Source organism: Pan paniscus, chromosome 1, assembly GCF_029289425.2.
Source record: "Pan paniscus chromosome 1, NHGRI_mPanPan1-v2.0_pri, whole genome shotgun sequence".
Lineage (NCBI taxonomy): Eukaryota > Metazoa > Chordata > Mammalia > Primates > Hominidae > Pan > Pan paniscus.
Genome location: NC_073249.2, coordinates 51,943,698 through 51,967,386, shown reverse-complemented (window position 1 = coordinate 51,967,386; position 23,689 = coordinate 51,943,698). Strand labels below are relative to the sequence as shown.

At 38.1% G+C, this 23,689-nt stretch overlaps 1 protein-coding gene across 12 annotated transcripts in view; it reads left to right on the top strand.

Moving 5' to 3' along the window:
* Nucleotides 1–23,689, top strand: part of CRB1 (crumbs cell polarity complex component 1) — a 281,528-nt gene that overhangs the window by 209,870 nt on the left and 47,969 nt on the right. For 6 of the 12 annotated variants that reach the window (XR_008624762.2, XM_055110116.3, XM_055110126.2 and 3 more), the window contains 3 exons: nucleotides 14,373–15,329; nucleotides 20,828–21,375; nucleotides 22,823–22,988. Coding sequence is in view for 11 of the 12 variants with exons in the window: in XM_055110116.3 (XP_054966091.2) it covers nucleotides 14,373–15,329; nucleotides 20,828–21,375; nucleotides 22,823–22,988 (1,671 nt within the window). In the remaining variant the exon portion in view is untranslated. Of the gene's footprint in view, nucleotides 1–14,372; nucleotides 15,330–20,827; nucleotides 21,376–22,347; nucleotides 22,483–22,822; nucleotides 22,989–23,689 lie in introns of all 12 variants that reach the window. The other 6 variants (XM_063598016.1, XM_034943070.4, XM_008976672.5 and 3 more) reach the window with 3 other exon arrangements.

Here is a 23,689-nt window from a genome sequence, read left to right as displayed (position 1 = left end):
GGAGGGGCGCCCGCCATTGCCCAGGCTTGCTTAGGTAAACAAAGCAGCCTGGAAGCTCGAACTGGGTGGAGCCCACCACAGCTCAAGGAGGCCTGCCTGCCTCTGTAGGCTCCACCTCTGGGGGCAGGGCACAGACAAACAAAAAGACAGCAGTAACCTCTGCAGACTTAAATGTCCCTGTCTGACAGCTTTGAAGAGAGCAGTGGTTCTCCCAGCACGCAGCTGGAGATCTGAGAACTGGCAGACTGCCTCCTCAAGTGGGTCCCTGACCCCTGACCCCCAAGCAGCCTAACTGGGAGGCACCCCCCAGCAGGGGCACACTGACACCTCACACAGCAGGGTATTCCAACAGACCTGCAGCTGAGGGTCCTGTCTGTTAGAAGGAAAACTAACAAACAGAAAGGACATCCACACTGAAAACCCATCTGTACATCACCATCATCAAAGACCAAAAGTAGATAAAACCACAAAGATGGGGAAAAAACAGAACAGAAAAACTGGAAACTAAAAGCAGAGCACCTCTCCTCCTCCAAAGGAACACAGTTCCTCACCAGCAACAGAACAAAGCTGGATGGAGAATGATTTTGACGAGCTGAGATAAGGCTTCAGATGATCAAATTACTCTGAGCTATGGGAGGACATTCAAACCAAAGGCAAAGAAGTTGAAAACTTTGAAAAAAATTTAGAAGAATGTATAACTAGAATAACCAATACAGAGAAGTGCTTAAAGGAGCTGATGGAGCTGAAAACCAAGGCTCGAGAACTACGTGAAGAATGCAGAAGCCTCAGGAGCCGATGTGATCAACTGGAAGAAAGGGTATCAGTGATGGAAGATGAAATGAATGAAATGAAGCGAGAAGGGAAGTTTAGAGAAAAAAGAATAAAAAGAAATGAGCAAAGCCTCCAAGAAATATGGGACTATGTGAAAAGACCAAATCTACGTCTGATTGGTGTACCTGAAAGCGATGGGGAGAATGGAACCAAGTTGGAAAACACTCTGCAGGATATTATCCAGGAGAACTTCCCCAATCTAGCAAGACAGGCCAACGTTCAGATTCAGGAAATACAGAGAACGCCACAAAGATACTCCTCGAGAAGAGCAACTCCAAGACACATAATTGTCAGATTCACCAAAGTTGAAATGAAGGAAAAAATGTTAAGGGCAGCCAGAGAGAAAGGTCGGGTTACCCTCAAAGGGAAGCCCATCAGACTAACAGCGGATCTCTCGGCAGAAACCCTACAAGCCAGAAGAGAGTGGGGGCCAATATTCAACATTCTTAAAGAAAAGGATTTTAAACCCAGAATTTCATATCCAGCCAAACTAAGTTTCATAAGTGAAGGAGAAATAAAATACTTTACAGACAAGCAAATGCTGACCGATTTTGTCACCACCAGGCCTGCCCTAAAAGAGCTCCTGAAGGAAGTGCTAAACATGGAAAGGAACAACCAGTACCAGCCGCTGCAAAATCATGCCAAAATGTAAAGACCATCGAGACTAGGAAGAAACTGCATCAACTAACGAGCAAAATCACCAGCTAACATCATAATGACAGGATCAAATTCACACATAACAATATTAACTTTAAATGTAAATGGACTAAATTCTCCAATTAAAAGACACAGACTGGCAAATTGGATAAAGAGTCAAGATCCATCAGTGTGCTGTATTCAGGAAACCCATCTCACGTGCAGAGACACACATAGGCTCAAAATAAAAGGATGGAGGAAGATCTACCAAGCAAATGGAAAACAAAAAAAGGCAGGGGTTGCAATCCTAGTCTCTGATAAAACAGACTTTAAACCAACAAAGATCAAAAGAGACAAAGAAGGCCATTACATAATGGTAAAGGGATCAGTTCAACAAGAAGAGCTAACTATCCTAAATATATATGCACCCAATACGGGAGCACCCAGATTCATAAAGCAAGTCCTGAGTGACCTACAAAGAGACTTAGACTCCCACACATTAATAATGGGAGACTTTAACACCCCACTGTCAACATTAGACAGATCAATGAGACAGAAAGTCAACAAGGATACCCAGGAATTGAACTCAGCTCTGCACCAAGCGGACCTAATAGACATCGACAGAACTCTCCACCCCAAATCAAAAGAATATACATTTTTTTCAGCACCACACCACACCTATTCCAAAATTGACCACATAGTTGGAAGTAAAGCTCTCCTCAGCAAATGTAAAAGAACAGAAATTATAACAAACTATCTCTCAGACCACAGTGCAATCAAACTAGAACTCAGGATTAAGAATCCCACTCAAAGCTGCTCAACTACATGGAAACTGAACAACCTGCTCCTGAATGACTACTGGGTACATAACGAAATGAAGGCAGAAAGAAAGATGTTCTTTGAAACCAACGAGAACAAAGACACAACATACCAGAATCTCTGGGACGCATTCAAAGCAGTGTGTAGAGGGAAATTTATAGCACTAAATGCCCACAAGAGAAAGCAGGAAAGATCCAAAATTGACACCCTAACATCACAATTAAAAGAACTAGAAAAGCAAGAGCAAACACATTCAAAAGCTAGCAGAAGGCAAGAAATAACTAAAATCAGAGCAGAACTGAAGGAAATAGAGACACAAAAAACCCTTCAAAAAATCAATGAATCCAGGAGCTGGTTTTTTGAAAGGATCAACAAAATTGATAGACCGCTAGCAAGACTAATAAAGAAAAAAAGAGAGAAGAATCAAATAGACACAATAAAAAATGATAAAGGGGATATCACCACCGATCCCACAGAAATACAAACTACCATCAGAGAATGCTACAAACACCTCTATGCAAATAAACTAGAAAATCTAGAAGAAATGGATACATTCCTCGACACATACACTCTCCCAAGACTAAACCAGGAAGAAGTTGAATCTCTGAATAGACCAATAACAGGAGCTGAAATTGTGGCAATAATCAATAGTTTACCAACCAAAAAGAGTCCAGGACCAGATGGATTCACAGCCGAATTCTACCAGAGGTACAAGGAGGAAATGGTACCATTCCTTCTGAAACTATTCCAATCAATAGAAAAAGAGGGAATCCTCCCTAACTCATTTTATGAGGCCAGCATCATTCTGATACCAAAGCCAGGCAGAGACACAACCAAAAAAGAGAATTTTAGACCAATATTCTTGATGAACATTGATGCAAATATCCTCAATAAAATACTGGCAAACCGAATCCAGCATCACATCAAAAAGCTTATCCACCATGATCAAGTGGGCTTCATCCCTGGGATACAAGGCTGGTTCAATATACGCAAATCAATAAATGTAATCCAGCATATAAACAGAGCCAAAGACAAAAACCACATGATTATCTCAATAGATGCAGAAAAAGCCTTTGACAAAATTCAATAACCCTTCATGCTAAAAACTCTCAATAAATTAGGTATTGATGGGATGTATTTCAAAATAATAAGAGCTATCTATGACAGACCCACAGCCAATATCATACTGAATGGGCAAAAACTGGAATCATTCCCTTTGAAAACTGGCACAAGACAGGGATGCCCTCTCTCACCACTCCTATTCAACATAGTGTTGGAAGTTCTGGCCAGGGCAATTAGACAGGAGAAGGAAATAAAGGGTATTCAATTAGGAAAAGAGGAAGTCAAATTGTCCCTGTTTGCAGACGACATGATTGTATATCTAGAAAACCCCATTGTCTCAGCCCAAAATCTCCTTAAGCTGATAAGCAACTTCAGCAAAGTCTCAGGATACAAAATCAATGTACAAAAATCACAAGCATTCTTATACACCAACAACAGACAAACAGAGAGCCAAATCATGAGTGAACTCCCATTCACAATTGCTTCAAAGAGAATAAAATACCTAGGAATCCAACTTACAAGGGATGTGAAGCACCTCTTCAAGGAGAACTACAAACCACTGCTCAAGGAAATAAAAGAGGATACAAACAAATGGAAGAACATTCCATGCTCATGCATAGGAAGAATCAATATCGTGAAAATGGCCATACTGCCCAAGGTAATTTACAGAGTCAATGCCATCCCCATCAAGGTACCAATGACTTTCTTCACAGAATTGGAAAAAACTACTTTAAAGTTCATATGGAACCAAAAAAGAGCCCACATTGCCAAGTCAATCCTAAGCCAAAAGAACAAAGCTGGAGGAATCACACTACCTGACTTCAAACTATACTACAAGGCTACAGTAACCAAAACAGCATGGTACTGGTACCAAAACAGAGATATAGATCAATGGAACAGAACAGAGCCCTCCGAAATAACGCCGCATACCTACAACTATCTGATCTTTGACAAACCTGAGAAAAACAAGCAATGGGGAAAGGATTCCCTATTTAATAAATGGTGCTGGGAAAACTGGCTAGCCATATGTAGGAAGCTGAAACTGGATCCCTTCCTTACACCTTATACAAAAATCAATTCAAGATGGATTAAAGATTTAAACGTTAGACCTAAAACCATAAAAACCCTAGAAGAAAACCTAGGCATTACCATTCAGGACTTAGGCATGGGCAAGGACTTCATGTCCAAAACACCAAAAGCAATGGCAACAAAAGACAAAATTGACAAATGGGATCTAATTAAACTAAAGAGCTTCTGCACAGCAAAAGAAACTACCATCAGAGTGAACAGGCAACCTACAAAATGGGAGAAAATTTTCGCAACCTACTCATCCGACCATGGGCTAATATCCAGAATCTACAGTGAACTCAAACAAATTTACAAGAAAAAAACAACCCCATCAAAAAGTGGGCGAAGGACATGAACAGACACTTCTCAAAAGAAGACATTTATGCAGCCAAAAAACACATGAAAAAATGCTCACCATCACTGGCCATCAGAGAAATGCAAATCAAAACCACTATGAGATATCATCTCACACCAGTTAGAATGGCAATCATTCAAAAGTCAGGAAACAACAGGTGCTGGAGAGGATGTGGAGAAATAGGAACACTTTTACACTGTTGGTGGGACTGTAAACTAGTTCAACCATTGTGGAAGTCAGTGTGGCGATTCCTCAGGGATCTAGAACTAGAATTACCATTTGACCCAGCCATCCCATTACTGGGTATATACCCAAATGCCTATAAATCATGCTGCTATAAAGACACATGCATACGTATGTTTATTGCGGCATTATTCACAATAGCAAAGACTTGGAACCAACCCAAATGTCCAACAATGATAGACTGGATTAAGAAAATGTGGCACATATACACCATGGAATACTATGCAGCCATAAAAAATGATGAGTTCATGTCCTTTGTAGGGACATGGATGAAATTGGAAATCATCATTCTCAGTAAACTATCACAAGATCAAAAAACCAAATACCGCATATTCTCACTCATAGGTGGGAACTGAACAATGAGATCACATGGAGACAGGAAGGGGAATATCACACTCTGAGGACTGTGGTGGGGTGGGGGGAGGGGGGAGGGATAGCATTGGGAGATATACCTAATGCTAGATGACGAGTTAGTGGGTGCAGCGCACCAGCATGGCACATGTATACATATGTAACTAACCTGCACAATGTGCACATGTACCCTAAAACTTAAAGTATAATAAAAATAAAAATACAAATAAAAAATAATTGTTTCATAGGCTTTATTTCTACTTTATAAGAAATTTCAGTTTAAATACATTAGCTAATTTACCCAAGTTCTCATAGCCTAGTATCAAAGCTCCGATTAATATAAAAGTCAGTGTCATAGTCTGACTCCAAGTCCATGTTTATTCTACTTCATCATTTTGATTCCCTGAGGGCTATTAGAAATGCCTCTCCAAGTACGTCCATTGATCAGAACCCTGAATATGTTCCCTCTCCTTCTCATACCACCCTCACCCAGTAGCCCCCAATAGATACATTTCCTCCTTCAGTCCTCAAGGCTGTTGTCTGCTCAGGCTTCCCCACTACTATAAGCTTGGGTAGACTGTATGCTTCAAAAAGCAAGATTATATCTATTTTTCTTCACCATCATATCTCCTGCACTCACATAGTGGCAGTCAAACTAAGGCCTTGATAAATAAGTTTTAAACATGAATGAATAATAAATGAATGAATACATGCACTATTGCAATGTCTCTTGCATCACACATTTTCTGCCTTATTACTGGTTTCCATCACAACTTATCTGACCTCAGTTACCTGGCAATTTTTTTTTAACTTGGCATACACTGCCCATGATAAGGCACTAATGACTATTTCGTGATACAGTTACTGCCCCTCTCAGGTAACATTTTCACCTTTACTGAGGCTTCTAAGAGACAAGGTCTCAACCTAAAGGAATTGCTCTGATTGTGAGAATTTTAGGGAGTATGGTAGTTCTAGGGGCTTCATGACCTCTCAGCTTATACTGCCTATGTGAAACCTCTCTAGGTCCTCAGGTTCCCCTTTAAGAAAATGTTAAAAAGAAACAAAAAAGAATCACTTTTTTGTTTGTACTCTTAAGTGTATCTCAAACACCTCACATATTCAAATTATTCTCTTGTACAAAATTAAATGCCATTGGATGTAGAAGGAGTGGAGCATAACTGGTCTTTCATAGAGGCTGGAATTTGTCTGAGAGCACCACACAAGTAACTCTTGCCACAGTCTCAATTAATAAAAGCCTTTACTCTTTTTTCTTAATTTTTCTTTCCTTTCTATCCCTTGCATAGATACTTAATAGATTTGGAGTTGCCATTAATTTCTTAACCACTATTCAAAAGGAAAACAAACAAAAGAAAACAAAAACAAAAACAGCATTTCCTTTGTTGTAAAGCAAAATAAAATCAGGCCCTAATTTTCCACAACAGAAGTTGTCCAAAATACTTCTCTGTGTTTAGATTTCCCAAAATTCATTTCTTCATAATAATACTGTCAGCGTTCAGTGTTGTGATCATAACATTCACTAGTGTGACTTAAAAAGGGGAGGCACCATGTGTTAAGCAGGGATAGGATCTAAGAATAACAAATCTGCCTGGTAAGCAGCACAAATGAGTCTTACACTAAGCCCCACTGATCCAGCTTGGAGGGAAATGAGTCAAAACCAAGTCCCCATACTCTCTACCTGCGAGAAAGAGGTGACATTGAAGAACAAGCCCACACTTCTGGATATGGTCCAAAATGATCAGAAACTCACTCTGTCAACCTAGTAGGTGTTTGGATGGATACCTCTTTTTTAACAGAAAGATGTTTGGAGCCAGGACACATGGTTTTCACATTTTAATGGCAATGCTCATAGGTAACTAACTCTCTTCTTATATACGCTAATTTGCAACATGCTTAGTGTTTTTAAGATGTTTATTTAGCAACTATTGTTTAGTGCTATAACAGATATTACTATCAAATGAAAATTCAAACTTTTGAGAAAGGAAAAGTGGATATATTTATGCATTGAGTTTTTGGTTTTAGATAATTTCTACTTTGATTTCTATTTATTAAAATTTTTAAAATCCTAAGTCAATTAAAACAGATCAAGATGAAACTTCCTCATTTGTATATGTCTTTGTATATATGTCTTGTATATATATATCTAGGGTAAATTATATAACTTTATATTAGATATTTCATTAACCATGGCTTCAGCAAAGTGAGAATTATGACAAAAATCATCTTCATATCCAATGATATTAATTCTAAATATAAAGTCTACGTTCCTTTTATCCATTAATATGATTTATTCTCAAGGAAATATGAGATATACCAAGTGGTAAAAATTTTTGCTATCATGATTATTTTTGAAATACAGTATTATGATGGAATCAGATACTGAACTAAAAAAATTTTAGGAAAGTAAAATGAGGTGACAGTTTTTAATTAATTAAATTAATTGACTTTAAGCAAATAACAATAAGCTTCAAGTAATCCATCCCATACTATAAATCATTGCACATAAATAAGCAATTTGTATTCAACTAAAATACCCAATTTAGAAGACTGAATGGCCCCAATGGCCCCATAAATATACCCTAATCCTTTTATCTTGATTGACAACAGATCTTGTTCTTTGCCCAGCTCCTCCAATAACCAATACGAGACATTTTTATCTTTTTTCCCACTTTTAGTTTTCTGGGTTCATCAAATAAATATGTTGGACTTTATTTTACATTGGACATGTCAATAGAATTGATTTTAAGTGAAGTAAAAGCATAAATCGCTGTTTATCATTCTACTTTTCATACCTAATTCTGTTTGTTGTTCTTCGGACTATTGATCTTAATACAGGCTTTCTCTCCTTTTTTTGTTCTTTTTAAAGTGATGATAAAATTTAAAACTTGCTTTTCTGTTTATATTTAAAGAAACACATAATCAAATTATTGACATTTTATGAAAGATCAAATGCATAAATTTTAGCAATCATAAGAAAAAATACAGTAGGCAATGGTATAGAAAGCACGACCATCTGCACTTATTTGCCCACAAAGGATAAATGAGAGTGTACTGTAAATTGTAAAGAAATAAACATCTTATTTCAAGCGCTAATAAGCTTATGTGTCAATAGTTTTAATAGCTGCCTAGTTGGTCTTCCTGTCTCTAGTTTCTTCCCACTTCATTCTGTTACATATCCCTGTGAAGGTGATCTTTATGAGAAACCATGTTGGTTTTCTGTCCAACAATTACGTATGACTCCCCACTGCCAGAAAATAAATAAATACAGCTAAAAACCTCGTAAGTTCCCAGACCTTCTCCACTCTGGCTACATTTAACTTTTGTGTGTTTATTTTTCTAGGTAAATTGTACATGCCAACCAGATTGCCAAACTCATTGTCACCTCTAAATGTTAAGCTTTCCCATCGATGAGTGTTTTGTTTATTCACTTATTTACACACACAAAGACCTCTTTTTCTTTTTCTTTTTCTTTTTTGAGACAGAGTCTCACTCTGTCGCCCAGGCGGGAGTGCAGTGGTGTGATCTCGGCTGACTGCGAGCTCCGCCTCCCGGGTTGACGCCATTCTCCTGCCTCAGCCTCCCGAGTAGCTGGGACTACAGGCGCCCACCACCACACCTGGCTAATTTTTTGTATTTTTAATAGAGATGGGGTTTCACCGTGTTAGCCAGGATGGTCTCCATCTCCTGATCTCGTGATCCGCCCACCTCGGCTTCCCAAGGTTCTGGCATTACAAGCATGAGCCACTGCGTCCGGCCACAAGGACCTCTTTATCAACTTCACCTATATTTGAAAACCTATATTAAATTCTATTTCTATAAGACCTTCCCAGCCAGGCCTGAAGAGATACCCTTCTCCAGAGGCTCTGCAGCAGCTACTGCCCAAACTATTCACTTAGAATCTATTGTATACTGTCTAGTGAAATCTCTTCAGTATTGTCTTGACTTGCACTATCATTTAGTTTTTCACAAATTTGTTTTACTTTTCCTTTATTAAATTCATTGAGGACAGGGACTAGTTCGAACTTCATGTTATCTGCAATATTTTATACATGATATGTAATCAATATTTATTGATATGACTTAATTTAATATGAAGATTTCATATCTAAAGATGTTTCATTATCTATCATTCAAAGTATTTTTCCTAAAACTTTCCTAAATATGCTCTAATGTTGCCTGAGTTTTATTCTCATATATTATTGACATCTGCTGGGAACATACTATGTACAATGCATTTTCATAAATATATATTTTGTCCTTCCATTATATTGTAAATACATTCAGGCTATGTCTACGCCTTCTAGTTTGTAGTCTGAGAGTACTCTGAGAGTACATCATAGAGTAGCTATTCTATAAATTGAAAAAATGGTCAATTGAAATTTCATCTAAGGGGTCAAGATATGGTTGCTGTCAGGTACCAAAGTGAATTATGAAAGAAATAAAAACACAAGATATTAAAGTAAATACAGATAACAGACTTTAGGTTTTTGAAAGGTTTATACTTTTTTATTTTTTATTTTATTTTATTTATTTATTATTTTGAGACAGAGTCTCGCTCTGTTGCCCCGGCTGGAGTGCAGTGGCACAATCTCAGCTCACTGCAACCTCCACCTCCCAGATTCAAGCTATTCTCCCACCTCAGCCTCTTGAGTAGCTGGGATTACAGGCGCACGCCACCACGCCTGGCTAATTTTTGTATCTTTAGTAGAGACAGGGTTTCACCATATTGGTCAAGCTGGTCTCAAACTCCTGACCTCATGATCCACCCGCCTCGTCCTCCAAAGTGCTGGGATTACAGGTGTGAGCCGCCGTGCCTGGCCAAAAGGTTTATACTTATGTCAGGGATGTGTGAAAATTCTTCAGAGGCAATTTGAAGGAGTGGGTCTATAAGGAGATTTCGTTGGAGAGGCTTGCTGCTGTGTTGTGAGTTGAACCTTACTCATCAAATTGAGGGTTGGATACCACGTTCTAAACCAGAGTGACCATAGCTTCCAGGAGTGCTCCAGTGTCATCTAAAGTTGGTGGAAGGGAAGGAACAGGAAACTTAGACTAGACTCTCCACCCGCCTGAGGAATCCAAAGATGAGAAAGCGTGGTGACTCTTAACCCGAGGCGTCAGGAAAGAGAGAGAAAGAATTGCTGCTGTGCTGTGTTGGAAAGTAAATGTGCTCCCCTCCTACTGCAGGTTAAGGGTACGTGAATCCTGTGGTCTAGATGGGGAACCCATGGTAGGAGCATTAGTAGGCAGTTTGCGTGAAAATAGTTCTTCCCAATAGGCCTCTGTTGGAAGGTCAAAGAATCCCACTAAAAGAGTTGATAAAGAAGGAAGAAGGAGTAAACGTCAGTAAACCAATAGCAAAGGGGTTGGGGAAGGAGCAAATATGAGCCGCCAGTAAAAAGAGAGGCAACATCTGCCTGCCTTCACAGTTCTCTAGAGTGAGTCTCAGCTGCAGGAATAGAGTGGGCTCCAAGGAAGTCATAAGTGTCCCTTATAACAAATACCAACTTTAAACACCTCCCAGTCTCAGAAACCATGGAGCCATATTGCATCAGTCAAGTGAATAATTTCTGTACCCCCTTCCCCCTTTTATTGCCACCAACTTCAGTCTTCTAGGGGACAAAACACATAAATCTGAAGATGGAGACAATGGAAGGATAGAAAGAGGGAAGAAGGCTTCCAAATCTTCCTTCAAGACAGCCTGAAGTTAGCCTAGCAGACAAAGACGATTTTATTCTAAATTGCATTGAAACTTTTGATCATTATATGTGACTGACCATTCTAATTGCTGTGTTTTGTTTTTTTTTTTTAAGAGATCTTGACACTACTATCTAATAGTGAGCTGAAAAGTCCTGGGCTCTGCTGAAGACTTATCTAGAGGCAATGAAACCCTTCCCCAGTTAAATATGTTTCAAGATAGGGTAGGAGAAAAAATCGTGTTTTGCTTTTGTTATGCCATATCAGTTTTTCAATAGTTTTACCCTCAATCAAATACTTGTTATTAATTTTTTTGTTCTTAAAATCCTTTGAAAATCAAGTTTAAGTAAAATATCTTCTAATACAAAAGTTTCAACTTTTCATATTCAGTTATATTAAACTTGTATTGGAACACCCCTTTAGAATATACTGTAGTTTACCTGTAATTCCTGTGTCAGTTTTCTGTGCTTCCCAGGATGATTATATAACAAATAGATTACTTCCATTCAGTTCTATTCTTTCTATCCATCAAACATTTAATCATTCATACCCTTAGCACTGTACAGGTGCTGTGGGCATCTCTAAGTAAGATTATAACATGTCCACGGTTTTCACAGAGCTTGAAATATTTTTGAATTGACAAAGCTTGTATGAAAAAAGAAAAGAAAAGAAAATCAACATAGAGAGACTGATTGAGACTCTTCTGCACAGAGAAGGATAAATACAAGCTTACAGAGCAGCACAAGGTTGATCATAAAGCTGTGGACTTGCAACTTATGCCCCAAATTAAAGCTGCTTCTCAGCTACAAAAAAAAAAAAAAAAAAAAGTAATCCCAGTACAGTAAAATATAAGTACAGTAGAGTCCAATCAAGTGCCTAGATGTGTAGACCATAAATGGCAGTACATCGTCAAAGATTAACATTGCATACGTTTGTCTAAAAGTTTACACAAAAAGATCACTTTGGTTTTGGATCAGATTAAATGCATTATATAAATATTTAATCACTTTAGGAAGGTCATGATGAATTCATTCATTCCAAAATTAATTACTAAATGGTGAATACAAGCCAGGTACTATGCTATGTTTTAGACATACATTGGTGAATAAAACAGACATTTTCCTTCCTTCATGGAAAGCACAACTTGATGAGATTCTAGACTAATATGCTGTCCAAGTAAATTTCTCATATAAAATTACACAATTTACAGGACACTACACATGCCCACACTTTCTAAATAGTCTCTCTCAATGACTACAGTACTATTTGAATTTTGTCATTAGAGGGTAATTCTTTCTTACTACTTTTTAGTATTGGCCAAAACTTATTGAGAACTTGTTATATACCAAACAATGTTATGAATATTTACATGTCTTAACTGGTTTAATCTTTAAAAGAGCCTCGTGATGTAAATACTATTATAAATCCCATTCATAGATGAGGAAACAAATATAGAAAGTATATGTGACCTGCTCACAATCAAGCAGCATAGCTGGGGTTCTGATCCAACATTATCAATATAGGAATCTTTGGATTAAATTTTTAAAAACACACATTTGGGCATAGAGTTAAATGGAAAAATAAGACATGCATATTAATAACAAACAATAAATGAGAATACACTAAATTATTAATTAAAAAACGGTGTGTCAGATTGGATTCTTTTTTTTTTTTTTTGAGACAAGAGTCTCGCTTTGTCGCCCAGGCTGGAGAGCAGTGGCATAATCTTGGCTCACTGCAATCTTCACCTCCTGAGTTCAAGAGATTGTCCTGCCTCAGCCTTCAGAGTAGCTGGGATTACAGGCATGCGCCACCACACTTGGCCAGTTTTTGTGTTTTTAGTAAAGATAGGATTTCACCATGTTGGCCAGGCTGATCTGAAACTCCTGGCCTTAAGCAATCCACCCGGCTAGGCCCCCTAAAGTGCTGGGATTACAGTTGTGAGCTACCGAGCATGGCCAGGTTGGATTTTTAAAACCTAGTTAATTTAGGCCAGGTGTGGTGGCTCATGCCTGTAATCCCAGCACTTTGGGAGGCCGAGGCGGGTGGATCACGAGGTCAGGAGATCGAGACCATCCTGGCTAACATGGTGAAACCCCATCTCTACCAAAAAAAAAAAAAATTAACCAGGCGTGGTGGTGGGTGCCTGTAGTCCAAGCTACTCGGGAGGCTGAGGCAGGAGAATGGTGTAAACCCGGGAGGCAGAGCTTGCAGTAAGCCAAGATTGAGATTGCACCACTGCCCTCCAGCCTGAGCGACAGAGCAAGACACGATCTCAAAAACAAAAAACAAACAAACAAAAAAAACTAGTTAATTTAGGGTCTGATGTTAAAAGTGCTTTGGAATTTAGACTTCACTCTTTCTACACCTCAATTTATTCTGTGAAAGAGAACTAAGAATATCTGCTTTGAAAACCTCAGAAAATTGTAGTGAGCACAAATATAATAATTTGAATGAAGATGTTGGGGAAACCATAAAGTCCTATGCATATGTCCGTTTTTATTGTTACTCTTTGTTCATTTGAATCTCCCTGGAAAAGCAACAGCCACGCTTATTAAAAGGTGTTATACTTATTCATGTTACTTTTTAAAAATGAATTCTAATAATTCCCTAATTAGATATATTTTTTTGACTTGGAGTCAGAAAAAAAAAAGTAGAAAGTGAAGTTAAAATAATAAACAGGAAAGGAGCTTGTTATGGTATAGACATCATGTTTTACACTGGCATTGCAGGGAAGGAGGAAATGGGGCCTTCCATTCACCTTAGAAGTCCTTCATGGTGAGAGTTGTTTGGACTATTTATATTTCTGGCAAACTTTTAGGAATTATGGGGAAGTATAAACAAGATATAAGGCAAAATCACTGTTTCCAAGTAGAATAGAGTGAAATCTGCAGCCAGGGACAGAATATACAATGTCTGAGAAAAAAGTCTCGAAATAAATAAATTGTATCTTACATCAGTGCCAAGAGCGATCTTTTTTCTTGTTTTTGTTTGTATGATATTCAGTGCTGCATGTATATCTGACAATGATAGTTGGAATCAATCACAGTATTTGGCAAATTATTCCTAGAGGAAGAATACAAAGCCTGCCATGTCTGCATCTTTTTTCTTCATGACACAGGTGGAATATAGAATTGATTTTACTTTTCTTTATTAAGTGTTTACATTTTACTCCATTACAGTCCTAAACCTGAGCTATTCATGCACTTCCGCAAGATTATACAAGTAAATTACGTGAAACTTCTATTTTTGATGTGAATATATATAATTTTAGCCCTTTTTTATTATTTAACAGGAATCCACTGCGAAGAAGACGTCAATGAATGTTCTTCAAACCCTTGCCAAAATGGTGGTACTTGTGAGAACTTGCCTGGGAATTATACTTGCCATTGCCCATTTGATAACCTTTCTAGAACTTTTTATGGAGGAAGGGACTGTTCTGATATTCTCCTGGGCTGTACCCATCAGCAATGTCTAAATAATGGAACATGCATCCCTCACTTCCAAGATGGCCAGCATGGATTCAGCTGCCTGTGTCCATCTGGCTACACCGGGTCCCTGTGTGAAATCGCAACCACACTTTCATTTGAGGGTGATGGCTTCCTGTGGGTCAAAAGTGGCTCAGTGACAACCAAGGGCTCAGTTTGTGACATAGCCCTCAGGTTTCAGACTGTTCAGCCAATGGCTCTTCTACTTTTCCGAAGCAACAGGGATGTGTTTGTGAAGCTGGAGCTGCTAAGTGGCTACATTCACTTATCAATTCAGGTCAATAATCAGTCAAAGGTGCTTCTGTTCATTTCCCACAACACCAGCGATGGAGAGTGGCATTTCGTGGAGGTAATATTTGCAGAGGCTGTGACCCTTACCTTAATCGACGACTCCTGTAAGGAGAAATGCATCGCGAAAGCTCCTTCTCCACTTGAAAGTGATCAATCAATATGTGCTTTTCAGAACTCCTTTTTGGGTGGTTTACCAGTGGGAATGACCAGCAATGGTGTTGCTCTGCTTAACTTCTATAATATACCATCCACACCATCGTTTGTAGGCTGTCTCCAAGACATTAAAATTGATTGGAATCACATTACCCTGGAGAACATCTCGTCTGGCTCATCATTAAATGTCAAGGCAGGCTGTGTGAGAAAGGATTGGTGTGAAAGCCAACCTTGTCAAAGCAGAGGACGCTGCATCAACTTGTGGCTGAGTTACCAGTGTGACTGCCACAGGCCCTATAAAGGCCCCAACTGTCTGAGAGGTGAGAGAAAGCTGAGTGCTATGGCTAGGAGTGCCATGCCTCAGAGCAGAGCAGAAACAGCAAAAACAGCCAGACTGCTTCTGCCTGCTATGAAACATAATGACCCCACAGGACTTCTGCTGCTGGTTGCCCACTGATGAGAAAGAAAAGAAGAGGGCAGTGATGTGCGTTAATTAATTTTGAGTGGATTCATAGGACATCAGTTTCACTCATACAGAGAAGTAAAAAAAATAAGCAGATAGCTCTTTTCCAAAGAGGTTTTCATCTTTGTGTTTGCAAAATGCTACTGCAATTTTACCATTGGTCACATATCAGAAATTTATTGTAAATCTTATTTGAAAGAGAAATAATCTTTTGAAAAAAAAAAAACCTTAGACATAAAATTTGTCAGTGCCACATACTAGCATGATATCTTGTGCATAGTAAATTCTCGGTAAATATTCATTTCCTTGCTCTCCTTTCCATGCAATTCACACTTGCTCCACAATCATAATTAAGCATAGCGTTTTTATAAAACGCCAATTTTATTCAAAGGTATCTTTTCCAAGGTTGCCCTGGAGAAGACAGATAATATACTAGGTGTCTTAAGAAGAAAAAAAAAGAAAAGAAAATGTGGAAAGTAACAATAGTAGAACTTGGTGGATGCCATAAACTAATTGATCTAATTTTTCTAGTAAACCACAGTTTGCAAAGTATTTCAAAATCCTTAACTTCCAACATTGTTCTAGAGATTGCTGTTGATAGTGATCAATATATACCTGTTTCTTTTTATTATTATTATCATACGTTGAAAAAGTCTGAGAAGTAATTGTAACGGACTGCTTTGAAGTTCAGCTGTAATTTACCCCAAGATTTTAGAGTAACTTGAAGTAGGACAACATCTGGTAAGTAGTCTTCTCTGCTTTATATGAAGTAAAATTAAAACCAGTCTTAGCCTATACTCTATTCCATGTTCAAATGTCTAAGAATTATTAGAAACTACTCAAGGGTTTCCCCCGACCACAATATTCATTACAAATCATGGACCTGCTTGACAATGAAGTATGGCATCTACTAGCTCTACGTAATATTTTAAGTAGAATGGCAAGTTGTTTTGTGATTTTTTTTAAGGAGAAAAAGGGAAATTATGCTGAGGCAATGTTCACTTTTTGAAGAAAAATTTAATTGACCTAAGGCAATATTTTTACTACATATACAAAATAACAAACAGATGCTGACTCATTTTGACTGGCTTCCAGATGCAGTGACCGATGAGGTTAATACTGACCATGGTGATGTTAACTGTCCTAGTAAATAGATTCAAGAGATGCCAATCCAGTGGGTTCTGGTTTTCTTTATTTTATCCAACTTGGAAAACCATGAACTTTTCAAACCAAGTTCCTGAATTGGTTACCCTTCCCCCACTTCTCCCAGTTTCCTTATACTCCAACATTATTTGAAACTGCTTAACCCTCATGAAAATATTTGACTTCAAAAGATCACTTTACAGACAGAGAGAGTTCTGTGAAATCTTTTCTTTCTGAAAGTTCTTGGTATAAATTTAAGGAAAATTATATTTTTCATATCACCTCTTCATTATAAAATTAAAATATTCTGTATTTTCTGTTATCTTGAAGGAATGTTTCCTGGAGAGTTTATTCCCACTAAAAACTGCTTTTAAGCAGTAATGAGAACATGGAGTCTTTCTGCTACAGTACATATACGTGCAAGAGGGAGGAGACATACTAAAAAGCACAAAGGCAAACTTCAGCCCATTCATGACTTGCACTCATATTTGGCTCAATGTTTTCCAACCATGGTATACACTGTAATGAACAAGGAGACTGGATAGAGGATTTTGGTGGCTGACTAAACACAAGAGACATAGTGATTTCCAATGTATCAAGGTTGATCTTTTTTAAATAATCTAATTTCTCAACAGAAAGAGTGCTGAAAAGGATTTAACTAAGCTTAGTTCACAGAAGTGTCCATAAGGTTCTCTCAGCATATCTTGTGTTGACTGTTTGTAAGAACATGAAGCATTCAAGATACTACTACTCAGAATAAATGGCATCACCTACCTCTTGCTCTCTGGCGAACATTTGACTTACAAAAGCAATTTACATATCTCTTCTTTTCAGCCATATACCTAGATTTTGAGAATTTTATTCTCTTAGAATTATAGCTTCCTAGACATAGAAAAAGGTTCATTCTATGACTGAATTTTTAACACAATTGTACCTGCCAAATGTAGTGGCTCAAATCTCTGCTCAAACACCTTCACAAATAGAGAGATCACTCACTCCATCTTGCCAAAAATTGCCCAAAAGTTATTTCCTTATATTGAAATAAAATAGGATTTGCCCGTAGCTTTCCTTCATTGACCATGTTGCATTTCTGGAAGACATGCAAATAAAAATCTCAACTTGCCTGCTGCTTGAGAATACTTAATATCTGAAGAAAAGTATCTCGAGCCATCTAAACCATCACTTCTATTCAGGCTAAACATCCCGTTTCTTCTAATGTTTGCCATATGACATAGTTTTCCGACACTTCATCAGCTGCTTGCAGGTTTTGGAATATATTTGCTTCTTTGTATTCCTTCTAAGATGTGATGTCTGTATGTGCTGGATGATACAGTGACACACAGGGCCATAACCTCCCTTATTCTAGATAATGTGCTTCTGTTTTTCAGCTTAATACAACATTGACTTTTTGGCAGCCACACTTCGTGATTGCGTCACTTTGTATCATTGTCACTCATGATGCCACATAGTCCTGTTTCTCCCACTCTAATCTTATAAACGCACATTTAGATCGAAGTGGCTCTTATTTATTCTTGTTAAATTTCACCTTGTTGTATTCCATCAATCATTAAAGCTTGCCAAAATTGTTTTTTATCTGTATATGTTGTTCCTCTTCATGACATGTCAACCACTTGTATGAGTATCGCCCTTCCAAATCCACAGCCAAGTCATGTGTCTTCAGGTGTTTCTAAAGTCATGTAGCAAATCACACATGCTGACTAGTTGCTTGTGATTTCTGAGAAATAGGATTGCTGAAGAGTCAGGCTTCTGAGAAAAAAAAATACTCTGCATTTTGGCTTTTAATCCAGATCCACAAAGTGATGCTGAAGGCGTCCTGAGATGACCAGCAGGCATCCCGCTACCCCTGAGGTTGAGTGATTCTGGGCATATCTTCAAACCTCAGGGGCTTCAAGGGCCAAATTTTCTTATTAAGCATTTTATCTCATATGAAAGTGCTGCAGTGTATTCAGAGATGTTAACCTCTTCAAAGGGGTTATTTTATCTAACAGTACACTTTTGAAAGCTACCGGTAGTTGCCTGGAGCAGGTGGTCTCCAAATGCAGATTCAAAATGCAACGTTCCTGTATTAAATCAAGTCAGAGTTCTGAAAATATAGCCTTTTATGCAGAAGATCTTCAAACACAGTTGATTGTCTAAGCAAGTTTTACTATAGTTAAGCTAAACTAAAATGTGTCTTACCTTTGCCCAAACTTCAGCTGGGCCATATGATGACATTTAGACATGCTGAAATATGCTCTTCTTTTCTGGTTAGTACTGGGATATAAAATCTTGAAGACAGCAGTATCTTGAAGACAGTGATCTTGTCAAGTTATCAATGCTTTCTAGACTGCAAAATCAATGGTCAATTCTCAGTCCCCATCTTACTTGATTTCTCAATACCAGTTAACACAATTAAATACTCCCTCCTCCTGAAAAACTATTTTCTCACTAGGCTTATGGGCCACCACACTCCCTTGGTTCTCCTCTTATCTTACTGGCTGCTCTTGCATCATTTCCTTTACCTCTACTTGTCTAATGCCCAAGGGCTTACTTCTTGGACCTCTCATTTTCTCTCTATATTCTCACTCTCTTGGTGATCTCATCCAGTCTTGTGGCTCTAAATATCTAATATGGTTTGGATGTATGCCCCCTCCAAATCTCATGTTGAAATGTGATTCCCAATGTTGAAGGTGGGGCCGATGGAAGGTGGTATATACTAACAAATCCCACATTATCAGAACATCCTGCCTGAACCTCTATATCAACTGCCCACTAGTCACTTCTGCTTGGATATCCAAAAAGGCATCTCAAATTTAATATGGACTCTCACCTCACCCAAAAATCTGTTCCTCCAGTTTTCTTCCCTATCTCTGCAAATGGAAACTCCATGCTTCCAGTTGCTTAGGCCCAAAGCCTTAGAGATGAACTTGCTCCAGAAAATTCTGTTGTACCTACCTTCAAAATATTTTGAAAATCTGACCACTTTTGACCACTTTCACATTACCACTGATCCAAGCCATCATCATTTCTCTCTTGAGTTACTACAATAATATAGTATAACTTTGGGCTTTTGCTCAGATATCACTTTCTCAGAGTTCCTCCCTGATTGTTCTATTTAAAGTTACAATTCCACCCCTCCAAATCGCCCTATTCCCTTTCTCTACCTGACATTTTATACTAAAGGATTTCTCACCATCTGACATATTATATAGTTTGCTTCCTTATCTGTGTCTGGTGTCTTTCATCCAACTAGAATGTAAGCTTGATGAGGATGGGAAGTTTTCTTCCTACCATGTCACCCATATTTTACAATGTCAGTTTTTATTTTTATACATCTCAAGAGTTTTCTTGAGGTGATGCACATCAATAGCATTGCCACATATGAGCATCACTAACTCCTCTGACCACAGGAAACGCAGGGTGGGTTTAATACTCAGCTTTGCCCCAAGTTCTCTGTTTCCTGTGCCTTTCCTACTCCCAACCAGGACCACAGAAGGAAGGGTCCTTCTTTTTCCTTGCTCAACTGCCTTGCTTCTTATGTGAGATGTAATCCCAAAAGAAGATTTAATCATCTAATTCTTGATTTCTGTTGTCCCAATTTATGTTATTTACAGACTAAAAACCTGAAGTTTAGAAAGGTTATGTAACTAGCCTAAATCACATGTTAATAGCAGACCTTGGACAAATACAGTCCAGGCTCTAATAAATTTCTTTACAAAGAATAATTAGGTTTAATGACATGTTTGCTTCAGCGTGCCTCTAAGTAGCAAAGATTATGACTCCCTGCACGTCCACTTGCAGAGGGTTGCATGAAGTGCCCTTGTCCAAAAATTTCTTTCACCAAGTTGGAGTATAGTAGTGTCTGATATACCACCATTAAGGCCCATATTTTAGGGCAGCGAAGGGGAGATTCTTTAGTTTATTAGTGCAGAGATCTTTTTGGTCTGTTGTGTGATCAATATGCCTGAAGTGTAAACTACAAACCAAAATATAGTTATTTTAGGGATAAAGTAAACTCAGAAGTCCAGAAAGAGGCCAAATCATTATTCTATTTAATAGGACTGTCCTGAACTTTAAAAGCTCTGTATGAGTGTGTATGCTTGTGTGCATGTGTGTGTGTGAAATGTATAATTTTCGTCTTCCATCCCTTCTGTCTTTTGAGCCTTAAGATGTTTCTTTTTTTTTTCCTCCTCCTCTATTTTGACATTGAAGAGTATGTGGCAGGCAGATTTGGCCAGGACGACTCCACTGGTTATGTCATCTTTACTCTTGATGAGAGCTATGGAGACACCATCAGCCTCTCCATGTTTGTCCGAACGCTTCAACCATCAGGCTTACTTCTAGCTTTGGAAAACAGCACTTATCAATATATCCGTGTCTGGCTAGAGCGTGGCAGACTAGCAATGCTGACTCCAAACTCTCCCAAATTAGTAGTAAAATTTGATCTTAATGATGGAAATGTCCACTTGATATCTTTGAAAATCAAGCCAAATAAAATTGAACTGTATCAGTCTTCACAAAACCTAGGATTTATTTCTGCTTCTACATGGAAAATCGAAAAGGGAGATGTCATCTACATTGGTGGCCTACCTGACAAGCAAGAGACTGAACTTAATGGTGGATTTTTCAAAGGCTGTATCCAAGATGTAAGACTAAACAACCAAAATCTGGAATTCTTTCCAAATCCAACAAACAATGCATCTCTCAATCCAGTTCTTGTCAATGTAACCCAAGGCTGTCCTGGAGACAACAGCTGCAAGGTAATGATTACTCATACAAACTAGGTATATACTGTATGCTAAACTTTTACTTTATTAAAAAGATAACTTATTAAAACCATTCTTTGTATATAAAGATGATGTTACTGACCCACCACTATAGAATAATATTTCATCTATATTGTTCCAACAAGACTGTGAAATTTACATTGAGCCATAGAAATGAGGCCTTGATCTTATTGGTATCAGGATCTATTTAACTAACCAAAGTAACTTCGGCTATAGGCTTCTCCCACCCTCACAACAATCAAATTACTTAAGTATGATAATATTTCAATTCCTAAACTCCTAATGGCACACCAGAGGTTTAACTGAATTAACTCTTTTTGGATGATATTGTTAACTTTATTTTAAATGCCCAGCTACTATTGTTTTGAACTTATATTAAGTCAGCAACAACAAGAGAAATCTGAGAGGTAATTTCCTTCTGGTAGTTGAAATCTTCCGAAATATAATTTCTCAAAGCCCAAGCTTTACTTTAAATATTCTATGTGCTCTTCTAAGAGCTGCTTAAATACAAGAACTTGTCAGCACTGCATGACCTTTCAAAGGGTAAAAAGGAAACGCATTTCTGTGTGTTGAGCATTTGTTGAGCTCCAACTATGGCCCTACACTAAGCTTGGTTCTAAATATACACAAATGAATTATTGTAACATAGTTATGGAACATTTTCAATGTACTAGGCACTATTTTCCATGGATTAATCCATTTAGTTCTATTGAAGGACTACTGTGGAAAGCAAGCATTGTTGTTGTCCCAATTTACGTTATTTACAGATGAAGTAACTGAAGTTTAGACAGGTTATGTAACTAGCCTAAATCATATGTTAATAGTAGACCCGGGACAAACACAGTTCATGCTCTAATAAATTTCTTTTTAAATACTTTCATTTTGAATACTTTTTGTGAGCAACCTTGTGAGAACTCAAATAATAATACTATGTCTCTCATTCAGAGGCAGACCAATGTGGGAAGGGCACTCACTGAGTTGGGATCCAGAGGACCTAGGTACCAAGTTTCACTGTTTCGCTTCTGTGTAGGATCTTGGGCAACTGGAAACACCTTCTTTTTATCATCTATAAAACCAGGAGTAAGAATCCCTTCCTCAAATGATAACTAGTGCATGTGAAAAAGTGCCTGGTAATTTGTAAATTACAGAGGACACTGCTATACTTGAAAAACCCTCCTTGTGCTATGGATCAATTTTATATCTTTTCTCTCTCTCTGCCACCACTCTGCCCTTTTAGAAAGGAGTTGGTAATGGCAGTAGTCATTTTTATTCTATTTAGTTAACAGTGGATATTAAAAGTTTAAAATGTAAAGATGCAGGGAAATTAGCGTTTTAAAATAACAGATATGTGGTTTCACCGTCAACATTTTTCTATTTAGTTGCCAGTGCTTTTTATACCTTTGATTTCTTTTCTGCTCAGTCCAACCCCTGTCACAATGGAGGTGTTTGCCATTCCTGGTGGGATGACTTCTCCTGTTCCTGTCCTGCCCACACAAGTGGGAAAGCCTGTGAGGAGGTTCAGTGGTGTGGATTCAGCCCATGTCCTCGCGGAGCCCAGTGCCAGCCGGTGCTTCAAGGATTTGAATGTAGGTAGAGTTCAAACCTACCATCTCACCAGTTAAGTTGTGACATTTGAGTTGTTCCAAGAGCAAACACAGAAAAAGAGTATAGACAAAGCCAGTTTATTAAATTAATCTATGGTTGTTTCCCCTATGCGAGTAGGCTAATACTGACTGGCCTCTTGCCTCATCCTGCCCTTGGTGGCTGTCTGGATAGGAAATGGAGGTCACAGCAACACTAAACCTAGATGCTTAATCATTTAAAACTGATTTCCTGAAAAAGAATTAACAAGGCAATATTTGACTTTCCTTCCCTCATTACTGGGAACACAGAATAAATATGTGCATGTTACACATTGCCATTTATTAACTATGAGGCCTCAGGCAATTCATGTGATCTCCATCATCTAAAGCTTCTTCACCTGTAAAATAGGGAGAACACTTTCTACCTTTTCGGTTTCTTTGTGATGATTCTATGACCTTATCTGTAAATAATCAAACATGTTAGGCACTCAATTAATGTTATCTATGAGAATTTCCCTCACTGTGAAAGGTTTTCCTGTCCAGCTTCTGTACTACAAAACACAATTTTCCAAATGTTAGCAATTTGAATACTATACAGTATTCACAATTTTGACATATCCACCAACTATACTGTTATTTATATTCTGTCTTCTCACCTACTTCAAATAATGCACAGTCCAGTTGATAGCCAACCCTCTAAGTTT